Source organism: Rhincodon typus, chromosome 12 (genome assembly GCF_021869965.1).
Source record: "Rhincodon typus isolate 14 chromosome 12, sRhiTyp1.1, whole genome shotgun sequence".
Classification (NCBI taxonomy): Eukaryota; Metazoa; Chordata; class Chondrichthyes; order Orectolobiformes; family Rhincodontidae; genus Rhincodon; species Rhincodon typus.
The window spans coordinates 893,148-906,317 of NC_063343.1; the positions used below are offsets into that span (position 1 = coordinate 893,148).

At 37.7% G+C, this 13,170-nt stretch overlaps 2 protein-coding genes across 2 annotated transcripts in view; one reads left to right on the forward strand and one right to left on the reverse strand.

Annotated features, from left to right (window-relative positions):
* Nucleotides 1–1,252, reverse strand: part of LOC109936847 (zinc finger protein 346-like) — a 23,291-nt gene extending 22,039 nt beyond the window's left edge. The window contains exon 1 of the mRNA XM_048603918.1: nucleotides 1,243–1,252. Within this exon, the coding sequence (XP_048459875.1) occupies nucleotides 1,243–1,252 (10 nt within the window). The remainder of the gene's footprint in view (nucleotides 1–1,242) is intronic.
* Nucleotides 1,253–1,413: 161 nt separating this feature from the next.
* LOC125484571 (zinc finger protein 346-like) lies at nucleotides 1,414–10,749 on the forward strand. The gene is made up of 4 exons (XM_048603919.1): nucleotides 1,414–1,501; nucleotides 2,213–2,425; nucleotides 7,383–7,482; nucleotides 9,112–10,749. The coding sequence occupies exons 1-4, from the start codon at nucleotides 1,414–1,416 to the stop codon at nucleotides 9,242–9,244; spliced, it is 534 nt and encodes a 177-aa protein (XP_048459876.1). The 3' UTR covers nucleotides 9,245–10,749.
* The last annotated feature ends 2,421 nt before the right edge of the window (nucleotides 10,750–13,170 follow it).

Here is a 13,170-nt window from a genome sequence, read left to right on the forward strand (position 1 = left end):
GCTGACTATCCCTAATTATACCATGCCTTTCCAAGTGGTTATTAATTTGCTCCTTCAGAATTTTCTCCAATAGTTTCCCTGCCGCTGATATGAGACTCACTGGTCTGTAATTTCCTGGTTCATGTCTTCCACTTTTTAAGAAGGGTGGTACCCCATCAGCCGTTCTGTGGTCCTCTGGCACTTTCCCTGTGGCCAGAGACAAATTAAGAATTTGTGTCAAAGCCCCTGTAGTTTCCTGCTATGCCTCCCATAACAGCCTGGGATGCAGTTCATCTGGGCCAGGGGATTTCTCTGTTTTAAAGTCCGACAGTCTCCAACGCCTCCCATTTCCTATGTCAAACTGTGCGAGTTCCTCACAGTCCCTTTTTCCGAATTCCTTACCTAAATCCTCCTTTTCCACAGTGAAGATATTCAACACCCTTCCAATATCCTGCGGTTTCACACACAGATTGTCCTCTTGGTCCCTAATGGGACCTAATCTTTCCCTGGTTAACCTCTTCCCTTCAATGTATTTATGAAATATCTTAGAATTCTCCCAAATCTTGTTCACAAGTCCTTTTTCATGCCCCCATTTTGCTCTCCTAAGTGCTTTCTTAAGTTCCTTCCTGCACTTCCTGTATTCCTTTAGGACTGCAGCTGAATTGTTCCCTTTAGACTTGCTGAAAGCCCTTTGTACTCTTGTGTGTTAGCTACCCCAATATCTACTCCCAAAAATGACCTTTTTTTGTTCACAGTAGTTGAGAAAGAAATTTTTGCCAGGGTACCAAGAGAAACATTCTGTTTTTCAAATATTGCCAGTGAATAGCTCGTATCCAGTTGAATGACAGGAACAAATTGCTTTATTACATCTGAAGGGTATTATGTCTTGACAACACAGCACTTTCTCAGTATTGCACTGGAGTATCAGAATCCAGTCTTGGAATTGGGTCTGAATTTAGTTGTTTTTCCCTCTGACGTGAAAATGCTGAAAACATGAAGTACAATGTGCCATTTTTTGTCCCATTACTTTTGGAAGATGTTTCCCATGGTTTGGGAGTCTAGAATCAAGGAATACTAATAAAAATAAGCAGAAGACAATTAAGACCAAGATGAAGAGTAATTGTTTTATTAAGAGGGTTATGAGTCTTGATTCTCTACGCCAGAGGGTTGTGGAAGCTCAGTTGTTGAGTACAAATACAGATTGACAGATTTCTAAATACCAGTGACATAAAGGGATATGGCTCAATAAGCTGATCAGCTTACTCCTGTTCATGTGTTCTTATAAACTGAGCCATACTAAGTCATTTCCTTGTGCTTGGGGCCCATGAGATCCTTGAGATAATGCAATGTGTAAGCTCTAGAAATTGTCACCGGCAAATAAATTGTTCTCTCCATTAGCTACACTCATTAACGTGCTTTGTGTGATGGTAAAAGATGAAGACTGTGAGTCGTATGAACGGGCAACAGTTTCATAAGCTCCAGTTCTGGGTGTGTCTAATGGAAAATGGGGCCAGTTATGACTGTAAATGAGGAAGAGTAGCACTTGAAAAGTGGCATAGTGCAGTTATCCTGAAGGTAACAGAACAATCCATAATGCCTTTTAATAGGTTTCCTTTAACACATGGCTGAAGGAGCTTGTGAATTTTATGTTTAGGCGCAGGCTGTGAAGTTTGAGTATTTAAAAGAGGTAGCTGAGATTGTAAATGCTACCTACGATATAGTTAATTACAGGATCAACATTTTATTTCTATTCTGGAACGGGCTTTCATACTACAACGCAATTTCTGCAAATTAGCAATGACGTTTCCAGCCATCATGTAATTAGGTGTAATTATTTGTTCAGTTTGGATATAATTTTGTATAAGGTGAGACTTCATTTATTGATATTTTATATCTTGTCACTATTTGAAATCATTGGCAGTATTTTGATTGTAAAAATAAAAGCCAGGAACAGGCAATTTCGTTCACTGTAAATCTGTATCTCAAAACTTTAAAATAGTCAGGACGAAAATTTCTCAAAATAGTTCTGATGGAGTAACTATTGTTGAGATTATTGTCCTTGTTGCTTGTAGAGCAATAAAACATTAATGATTGTTATATTAAGCTGTTCAATTTATGGTTGCCTGAATGAAACCACCTTTACTCTAATGTTTATCAAGTTTACGTAAAGATACATTTTTCTTTCTCCAGATCATTTGTGTGTGAACATCTTGGATGTTTTCTTTTGTTGCAGCTGCCCCAAAGGCAAAGAAAGAAAATGCCCCAACTTCTACTGTGCAGTCCAATGTTGAACCTGGGAGCAGTGACCCTGACAAGTACTGTAGCCTGTGTCAAGCTTTTTTTAACCATCCTGCTATTGCCAAACAACATTATGTGGGTAAAAGACACAAGAAGCGTGAGACAAAAGCAAAGTTGTTGGAACAACTGGGGCAAACTGATAATAACTGTGAGTATAAAACCTGCAGACAGCTAGTGCACTGCATACCATGCGTGGATAGAAAAGGGGTTAAATGTTGGAAATACACTGCAGGCCTCACAGTATCTGCTAAAGATTACATTGCTATCAGAGGTCTTACATTAGCACTTAAGAAAGCTTACATCCATACCATCAATCCATCATTGTTTTTTCAAGATTCTGACATGTCTGCTGTGTATTTCTGCTATTTTGTTCTTTTTATTTCGGATTATCAGCATTTCGGTGTTATTTTTATTTCTGGGTTAAATATTGTATTCTATTCTTAAGAAGCTGATTGATCTCTTATATAAAATCAAGACCAACTTTCAGAAATCAGCAGAGTAAATTGTGGTACTCTTTGGAAACTTTCATACTTTTTGTAAAATACGTGCACCTTCAATATTAACATTTGAAAAGCAGCATTAAGCTTAGGAGAGTATTATTACTATTTTCATATGAAGAATTTCATGTGAAATGAGAAAAAATTACTTAGATTTGAGAAGCATATGGAATTTAGTATTTGTAGTATTTTTCTGTGGCTAACAAATTAAAAAAATAAATGTATCACCAAGCCATTATTAGAAGAATGGACTTTCTGATTTAATGGAAAAATGAAATGGAGTCTTAAATAACTTCTGAATATGTAGGTTTGATGTCACTTGCTTTATATTGTTTATAAAGGGAAAGTCAGCATTTGTTTCACTTCAAAGCTGATGGATTTTGTTGTACTGTACAGTTATGTAGAAGTATTTATGTCTTCATCCAAAAAACGAGAAGCAATCAGTATTCCCAGTTCAATATTTTTTTCATGAGGTGCAATTCAAATGAACAATTTGTATCGTTGATACATTATCTGGTTGTTTATGACCTTGCACTACTTGCTGGGTGATTGAAAACCAGCATCATTCGACATGCTTTATATGTCACATGTTCACTGAGTCTGGCCTTTTGAAAATGTTTTCTGCTAATTTTGAAACAAATTATTGCACCTAAGCGTTGAACAGAATTTTTCTAGTTGAAAACAGGCAAACTTCAAACAACTGTTGTTGGCACATGGCTAAAATCTCCGATATCCAAAAAAAAGCAAATGTTGTACTTCTACTCTTCCATTTGTCTATGCAACTGCACAGTTGTAAACATCAGTTCTGATGTTCATTCTGGGATCTGGTTCACAGGTAGTCTGTAGAATGTTTTCTCATTGATCGTGTGTAACACAAGACTGTGGATGTTTATGTGCTGTTTCCATTGAAGGATGTAATAGCTTAGCCCTATACTCTTTGCATTTCCTGTGGGATATGGTATGAACTTATGTGCAGATGACTGCTAGCACAGCCACACCTGACATGAAGTTATATTGACTGATCTGGAATATTAGCGGTCTTTAAGGCTGGGCTAGTCACTGTTTTGATCCAATTGAACCTTTTCTTTTAATTTATTTGTGGGATGTGGGCGTTGCTGGCTGGCCAGTGTTTATTGCCTGTCCCTAGCTGTCATTAAGAAGCTGGTGAGCTGCTTTCTTGAACGGCTGCAGTCCACCTGTTGTGGGTTGACCCAAAATGCCACCAGGGAGGGAAATCAAGGATTTTGACCCAGTGAAAGTGAAGGAACGGCAATGTATATCCAAGTCAGGATGGTGAATGGCTTGGAAGGGAACTTGTGGGTGATGCTGTTCCCATGCATGTGCAGCCCTTGTCTTTCTAGGTGGAAGTGGCCATAGGTTTGGTAGGTGCTGTTGAAGGATCTTTGAATTTCCTTAGGGATCATGTAATTTGGTTTAATGTTGTACAGTTATAAATGTATCGATATGTTTTGATGTATGCTGAGATACAGGCAAGCTTTGTATTGAGTTTTATTGATATTATAGCATATCTATGAGGTACTCTTACTACATTGTTTTCTCCTCTGCTAGAGAACTTATTTTTTTCGTATCAAAACTGTCATCTTTGGCTTTTTAATTGTAACTTCCCATTCCCAAACTACTGTAGTTTGCTTGAATTATGAGTGGTTGTAAAAAGATTTCACTTAGTCCTACAGCCAATATTTTGGCTCCATGGTAATAGCAATACTTGAGGCTGAATCACTGGTCACTTGCGGTGAAAATTTGCTGCTGAAATCTGCTGTCACAATAAGAGTACTTCCTATGCTGACTGTCATTCTTTTTAAAAAGGAGGTCTCTTACCTCATGGGGCCTGTGCAAGGCTGTATTTGCATAGGTTACTCTTCCATGTTTTGAATGGTTGCCTTCTCCACTGACTTTTGTATACTGCTGTTAGATTTAACTATAATGTACCACATATTCTTGCAGTATATGTGGCAAAAAATACATCAGGATAAGTAATGGCTATACCAAAAGCAGGAATCAGCAGCCTATTTTGTATCATGTCAACATAAAACACCTAGCTCACTATGTAGCTAAAGCTTTACACGTTGCCTGTAAAGTTTGAGAAATGCAAAATGTTTTTTGTCTTTTAAAAAAAGAATTTGTTTTCTCTGGCAGTATTAACTCTTAAATAATGAGAATCATACAGTACAGAAGAGGCCTTTTGGCCCATCAAGTCAGTACAACTAAAGCTACACAAAATGTATTTGAGGACTACCTTCCAGAGTTATGTAACTTCATATTTTACTGAAGCAGATAAATATTTGAAAGAGCTACATTAACAAAGCAAGAAAATAAATTAATTTGCCTTAGAAAGCAAAACAAATGGGAAAACTGCAAATGCTGGAATGTGAAATAAAAACAGAAAATTATGGAAATGCACAGCAGGTCATGCACTATCCATAAAAGACAAGATCGAATACAAGGTTTTAGGTGTGAAATTTGAAAATCCGAACCAAAGCCTGAAAGGTAAATGAGGATTTTATGGATGAAAGCAAGTTCAAAGGAAGAGTATCAATAGATTGCACAGCAGATAAATCTCACAGGGAGTGGATGCGTTCATTATGTACAAACTATAAATACTTAGCAATGAGAAAACAGAAGTAGATCATTGATAAGTTTGGGTTTGTGGTATCTGTGTAGCAGGGCAAGGGTATTTACAGAATGTAGAACCAAAGTGAGCAAATGGAATTTAATTGTAGATTAGCCTTCACCCAACTGAATGGTGCAACAAACATGAGAGACTGAGTGGATTGCTTTCATTCTTGCGCTGTCCCAAATTCATTCAAATTAATTTCCTTTTATTATTTGAGATGTTTTTGTAGTCTGTGAAATTTACCGATCATGCTGTAACCACATTCATTTTGCTATCTGATTCCCTGAACTCTGTTTATGCAGTTCCAAACCTAACTACATCATCACTATGAGGAGGTCTATAGATAGTTTTCGCCAGAGTCTTGTAATTGTTACTACTTCTGAATTTCACTTTTCTATTTCCACTACCTGATTACTTTGGCTGAAATCTCATTATCCTACCTGGGTAATGAGGATTTTTTTCATATAACTACTTCCTGCTGCTTTCCCAGCTTTTCTGAGAATAAAAGAATAGCCTGTAATATGCACCACTAATCGTGTTTACTACATAGCAAATCTGAGCCTTCGTGGTCATGGGGTGTAATATAGTGGTTATGTTGCTGGCATAGCATTTCAGAAGGCTGAGTTGAGGATACGAGTTCAAATGTCACCTTAGCAGAGGGAAATCTAAGTTCAATTAATTAAAAATGTAGGGAGGTTTTTTTTAAAATGCTTGTAATGGTGACCATGAAATGACTCTTGTTAAAACCAATCCGTTCAGTGATGTCCTTTGGGGAAGGAAATATGTAAATTTGTCTTTTTATCCAATCTGGCCAAAATGTGACTTCACATTTGTAGCAGTATGGCTGACTCATACCAGTCCTTGGAGATGGCCCAGTTGGTCACTCAGTTGTATCTCTTTGGTAGTTTAGCATGAACAGTAAATGGCAGCAATGACCACATTCTGTGAAGGAGTAAAAAAAAAATGCAATATTCATCCATTCTGAAATATTATGAAAAGAAAGATACAGTAACTAATTTAGCTTCTTATTTTGGACCTCCTCAACCACTAATGGATTTGTTTTATAACTGTATCATACTATTGTCCTAATATCCTCTGCTCTGAGGCAAACTATTCTATTTATGTGTTTACGGTTAGGTTCATATTTATATTTCCTTTTGGAATGCGTCCTATATACTCTGCCTTGCATCAGCATCCTTCCTTTAGTGTGAAGCCTAGAGTTGTGCAGAGTTCTCCTGTAATGGCTTTGAAAGGTTTTGCATAGATCCATAATTAACAGCAGGCTAATAGATGACTTGTAAGTTTAATTCCTCCTGCCTGGCCGGTTTATCTATTGATCTTTTTTCCCCACTATTATAGAGTTATAAAGTAATACAGCATGGAAACTGGTCCATGCTGACCATGGTGCCCACTCAGCTGGTTTCAACCACCCACATTTGGTCCATATCTCTCTAAACCCTTCCCATCCATGTACGTGTCCAAATGTCTTTTAAATGTTGCAATAGTACCTGCTTCAACCACTTTCTCTGGCAACCCATAGCATATATGCACCACTGTGTGCATGAAGATTTTTCTCATAACCATACTAAAGGCATTTTTGCAGGGGGTGGGGGGGCTCTCCGTTTGCATTAAACACCCTAAATGTGATAATCTGCCCATATTTCTTCATTGATGATGACTGAATTTTGTTTAATTACTGTTGACCATAAATTTAGACTATCTTTTGCCCCTAAATTCTATTTTTAGAACAACGGTAAAGTGATTTTAATCAAGCTATAAAGCGTGTGTAAAACCATTGTTGTTAAGTGATAAAATAGGAGAGGATGAGGAAACAAAACCAGGCAGCTAAACAAATAGTGACAAAATAAGCTTCCTTGTAATTTCAACTTTTGATAATTGAACTTTTAGGCAGGTAATTGCATTATTTAACAGTTGTTTATTATGGTAGGTAACTAAATTATAATCTTTCACAGCTGCTGCTGCTAAAGGCTATCCCTGTAACACCTGTAACATTGTTCTGAACTCAATAGAACAGTATCAGGCACACATCCAGGGAACCAAACACCAGAACCAGTAAGTACACTTACCTGTTTTTTTAAGCAAACCTATAAAAGTTATCCTGTTCTTACCAGCACATAACAATCTACACAGGACAGACAAAAATAACAGCAACTTAGTTTGATATGAATCAGAGATGAGTCCATTAGACCTATCTTCACTTTGGATGTGGAAAGCAATTTTGATTTCATTAATCTGGTTATTTCAGTGATCTAGTGTGCAGAATTGTTAGAATGTGTGCATTTAACTTTCTTCATTTTTGCATTTAAGTTCCACTTTGAAATGACTGTGGGTGAAAATCTGATCTGCTTCCTTTGTCAGTTGTATCCATTGTGAACAAAATAAACTAACATAGGCTGTTGGGGAAAGCCTTTTTTACTTGTGAATTCTTCAATAACCTGTATACAGCTGAAGTGTGTTTGAGCCATGTGTTTGTGAAAATAGTTCAAATTACAGGTTTAAGCCAGAAGATTACACTTCTAGGATCATTCACTTCATAAATGATGTTGTGTAATAAGGTATACCACAAAAAATTTATCCACTGACCAGTAGTTCTGATTCACAACGTCGTGTTGGAGGCCCAAGCAGCTTAATGATGTACGAATATGATGAATATTTTTCACACTGGAAAAACTACTAAGTGTATCTGTTAGTAGTGTTGAATTAGGGGTATGCACCTTTGCTTACAGCATACACTTCTTTCATTGGCCTACTTCTCACCAATCTTCAGATCATCTGTTGCCAGCTTTTATATTTCAATTTGTTCTTTAAATGTGGCAGTGCAAGTAAAGTTACATTTATTGCCACTTCAGGGAACAGTAAGAACTGGTTATGTGGCGAGGGATTTGGAATAAAATATCCAAACTGAGATGAGGGGTAGCATCAGTGAGCCTGTGGGGTATTTTGGAGCCATGCAGCAACTTCTGTGGTTACTTTGTTTGATGCCAGTTTACAAATTCTAAATTCTTAACAACTTGCTACAATGATGGCCAAACTCAACCTCTGAATTACTATTAACAAGTGCAGTACCATAAACATCGAAACTACATTATCCCTTGTGTGACTAGGAAAATCTTCAGTTACTCTTCATTTAAATTTGTTGACTCAGAATTTATTGAGAATAGCTTGATTATGCATTGCCTTAGACTTCTAAATCAAACTATGTTGCTGATTTAGCATCTCATTTGGTCCATGCTAGCAAAATTTGCTTCTTTCATTTTAAGGCACTACTGTGTCATAGGATGATTTGGATGAACCAATGCCAAACCAGTCAAATAGCTTTGTGTCTGTGTATCATAAAATTCTTGGGGTTGTAGAGTTTCTCTTAGTTAAGGACATTGCCAGTTCATCTATTAGATTGCAATTAAAACTGATATCTTTTGATTAGTGGATCTAAACCAGTAATAACAAATTTACCAGTTTTCGGATGTGCTTGTGCCTAAAAGAATCTTCAAGAAGGTCAACCACTTTTCCTTCATTGCTTGATTCTTTCTTGGGAAGTGATTACAAAGTGTGGGAATTTCCCATTCAAGGCAAAATTCCAATAGCTTGATGATATGCTGGATACATAAAAAACTATTTAAGAGATATTGTAAATTTGATTACATCCATAGAAAATTAAGTAAATAAAGTGGACTTTAATAGGAATTGCATGAAGATGGTGCACCACAACTATAGCATATGGAACTTTGCGGAGACCATTGTCATCTGGATAACCACATCTGCAGTAAGTATTTGCACCTTGAGGAAATTCAGGTTCAGTAAATTGGGAGTCTGAGGTGCAGATCTTATAGTGCATCAGGGAAGAGATGAGTTACTTGGGCACCTTTTATCAAGTAGATACTCTCACTGGTTGGGCAGTGTTGCACATTTGATCAGTGATTATGAAAGGAGATATGGGAACTCATGGTGCACTGCTGAAAGACCTTTACTGTGAACTAGCAGGAATATTTTGCTGCCAATGTGGATGAGGGATAAAATCTGAAAGGTGGATAAGCAAATTGAACATGGCATCGTGCTACAGAAGGCCAGTCAAGTGGTTGAAATGAAAGATACTGTTGTATTGGTAGGAAGAGGTACAGTCAGGGGAATAAATTTTGTTTCTGGAGCCGTGATTGGCGATTCCAAGGTACCAGCCTAGTGCTAAGGTTAAAGACATTTCCTCACAGCTGGGAAAGAATTTGAAATAGGACAAGGCTGATCCAGTTGTCTTTGTGCACATACGAATCAGTGACATTGGAGGACTGGGGTTCTGATGAAGGAATTTTAGGAACCCGAGTGCAGGACCTGAGCAATGCATAAATTGGTATAAAGTCTAAACAGATCAAAGCATTGAACATGTAATTCAAAGAACAGTGTGTCAAAGGGTTTTTTTAATTCATGGTACTAACGCCAGTGCTAGGAAAACAGGTTGTTTGCTTAGAACAAACGGGGACCAGTATCCTGGTGAATTGTATAACTATGATTTTAGGTGAAGCTTCAAACTAAAAAGCTGGGGAGATGTGTGGAATTTAAATTAGGAAACATTTAAAATTCTTAGAAGAAAAATCAAGGCCACAGAACAGTGTTGTGATTTGAGTAAAGAGGAGCATTTGATAGGAATGGCCAAAAAAGTTGAAAGGTATCCACATCAGATGCCACCAAAACTGATTATTTCCAGCATCCACAATAATGTGCTCTAAAAAGGGTTTTTGATGTGCAATAAAACTGATATTCTTAAATACTTCGTAAAATGCTAATGAGCTTAAGCATATGAATTAGGAGTGGGAGTAGGAAATTCAACCCTTTGAGCCTCCTCTGCTGTTTAACATTATCCTGGCTGATGTTATCCTGGTCTCAGCTCCTCTCTCCTGCCTGCTCCCTATAGCCCTTTATCTCACTTTATCAGATTTCTTTCTTGAATCTGTTGATTGATTCTGCCTCCACTGCACTGTAGGAAAATGAGTTCCACAGATTCGCAACCCTTTGAGAAATAGATTTTCCTTATCTCAAATGTTGAACCTACATCCTCTCTCTCAATATCTGTGATCTCTTGCTCAAGACTGTTGAACAGTGGGGGCGGTGGGAATCATCTGTCCAACGTCCACCTTATCAATCCTCTTTAGCATTTTATATACCTCATGCTTCTGAACTCCAGTGAATACAAGCCCAATCTATACAACCACTCTTTATATGACAGTCCTTTCATCCTGAAATCAATCTGGTGAACCTCCTCTGAACTGCCTCCAGTGCCACCACATCCTTCCTTAAGTAAGGAGACCAACTAGACACAATATTTTCAAGTGTGGCCTCACCAATGTCTTGATTGTAACAACACTCATTTACTTTTATAATCCAGTTCTTTTGCAATGAATGCCAAGATTCAATTTGCCTTTCTTATTAGCTGCACCTGCATATCCACTTTCTGCAATTCGTGCAAAAAGCCACCCAGATCTGTCTGCACTGACGCACTTTGAATTTACTTCCCATTTTTAAATAATAATTTGCCCTTTATTTTTCTGGCCAAAAATGGACAACCTTGCACTTAAAATTAAACTTCTGCCCATTCTAGCCTCTCAATATCCATCTATAAACTCTTCTTCACAGCCTGCTTTGTATCATTTGCAAATGTTTCTATCTTACACTCTGTCCCTGTTTGCAGATCATTTATGTAGATTGTAAATAGTTGAGGTCCAAGAACTGAATCATGTGGCATCTCACTAGTTACAGTTCGTCATCCAGAGAAGGACTCATTTATCCCGACCCTGTGGTTTCTTTCAGTCAGTCAGCCAATCCTCTATCCAGACCAGTACTCTACCCCTAACCCACTGGGGTCTAACCTTCTGGATCATTCTTTTGTGCAGCACCTTGTCAAATGCTTTCTAGAAGTCTAGATATACCACACCCACCAGATCACCTTGGAGTTCTTTGAGAATGTAAGCAGCAAGTTTGTCAAGCACAACTTCCCTCAATGAAACCACGCTGACACTGAATTGAACTTTGTTTTTCCAAGTGTTCAGCTTTCTCCTTCTTTATGATAGACTTCAGCAACTTCCCCACTACAGAGATCAAACTAACTGGTCCTCAGTTGCCCACTTTTTGCTTATCTCCTTCTTTGAATGAGGCTGTCATATTACCATGTTTCCAAAGCACTGGTACCTTTCAAGATTCCAGGGAATTTTGGAACATCATAATCGATGCATCCACTATCTCTGCGTTGTGTTTACCAAGAACGTGTTCTCCTTTCATGCCAAATGAGGATTTAAATCTGGATTCAATGTCTTTTAGGGTGCTAGAAAGAAAAATATTAAATTAGAGAAGGTTCAGAAAAATTTACCGGGATGGTACTAGGAATGTACAGTTTAAGTTATAAAAATAGGCTCGATAGGCTAGTAGTCTTTTTTTCAGGAGCATAGGAGGTTGCGAGGTGACTTTATAGAGGTTTATAAAATCATGAGGGGCATAGATAAGTTGAATAGCAAGGGTCTTTTCCCTAGGGTGGGGAGAGTTCAAAACTAGTGGGCATATTTTTACACAGAGTGGTTTGTGTGTGGAATGAACTGCCAGAGGAAGTGGTGGATTTGGTACAGTTACAACATTTGAAAGACATTTGGATAAATACAGGAATAGGAAGGGTTTAGAGGAGTATGGACCAAAAGCAGACAAATGGGACTAGTTTGACCTTAGTCATACAGAATGGAAACAGAACCTATGATTCTTTAAAATGATTATATTCTACCTTTTCTGCCAGGACAGTTACATTCTGTTGGTGTTCTCCCTGCTGTTTAAAGACATAAGGCTCTTATCCCCCATTGATTCCCTTTTTTGATCTCTTTATAATGTAGAAAAGTGTAGTGTGAGGAAGAACATCAGGCTAGATCTAATGTCTTTCTTTTTGCCCACTATATGGAAACATCCCTCATTTTGGCATGGCTTGCTATGTCTACATTTTACTAATGCTTTAGAGGCCTTACTGTTGCTTTAGAAGCCTTTTTCTGCTTACTTCCTCATAATCATGCAGTTAAACTGTCTTCAGTTTATGTCTAATTGCTGTGTAAAGTTCAAATAGAATCTGATTTCAACACATTTCTGCAGGTAGTGCATTCCAAATGTTAAAAAACATCTAAAGAAATTTATCCTCATTTCTCCCTTTCATTCTTCTGATAATTATTTCAAGTCTGCTTCCATTGTTTACTGATTCACATGCCAGATGAAATAACACCCCCACCCCCCCTCACCTTGATGTATCAAAGCCCCTCAATTTTGTATTTTATGTTATTTTGGTACTCCAAAAAGAAAACAGTTCTTTGCTTTTCCAATTTCTACACATAATTGAATTTCCTCAATCTTGGTAAACCGTCTCTATACCCACTTCAGGGTCCTGATGTGCTTCCCAAAGTGTACTGCCCAGGATTGTACAGAACACTAATCCTTTTCATCGGTTTTTATTGTACTCAATTTCTCTTATTATCTCCTTCCGCACTGAAAATAGCCTTTGGTGAAGACAGGTGCAAAGTATTTATGTTGTACCTGTATTCCTCTCTTTTGAGTTTTATTTTAAAGTCAGTATAAACAGAAGTAGTTAGTTTGCTTCAGAGATGGTAGGAACTGCAGATGCTGGAGAATCCGAGACAAGGTGCAGAGCTGGATGAACACAGCAGGCCAAGCAGCATCATAGGAGCAGAAAGGCTGACGTTTCGGGTCTAGACCCTTCATCAGAAAATG

What these genes read in the sequence shown, in the direction of transcription:
- LOC125484571 (XM_048603919.1), top strand. Translation starts at nt 1,414, where the DNA reads ATGAAGACTGTGAGTCGTATGAACGGGCAACAGTTTCATAAGCTCCAG. An exon ending in AAATGGGGCCAGTTATGACT is followed by an intron (nt 1,502 to 2,212) that starts GTAAATGAGGAA and finishes CTTTTGTTGCAG; the next exon opens with CTGCCCCAAAGGCAAAGAAA. An exon ending in GGGGCAAACTGATAATAACT is followed by an intron (nt 2,426 to 7,382) that starts GTGAGTATAAAA and finishes AATCTTTCACAG; the next exon opens with CTGCTGCTGCTAAAGGCTAT.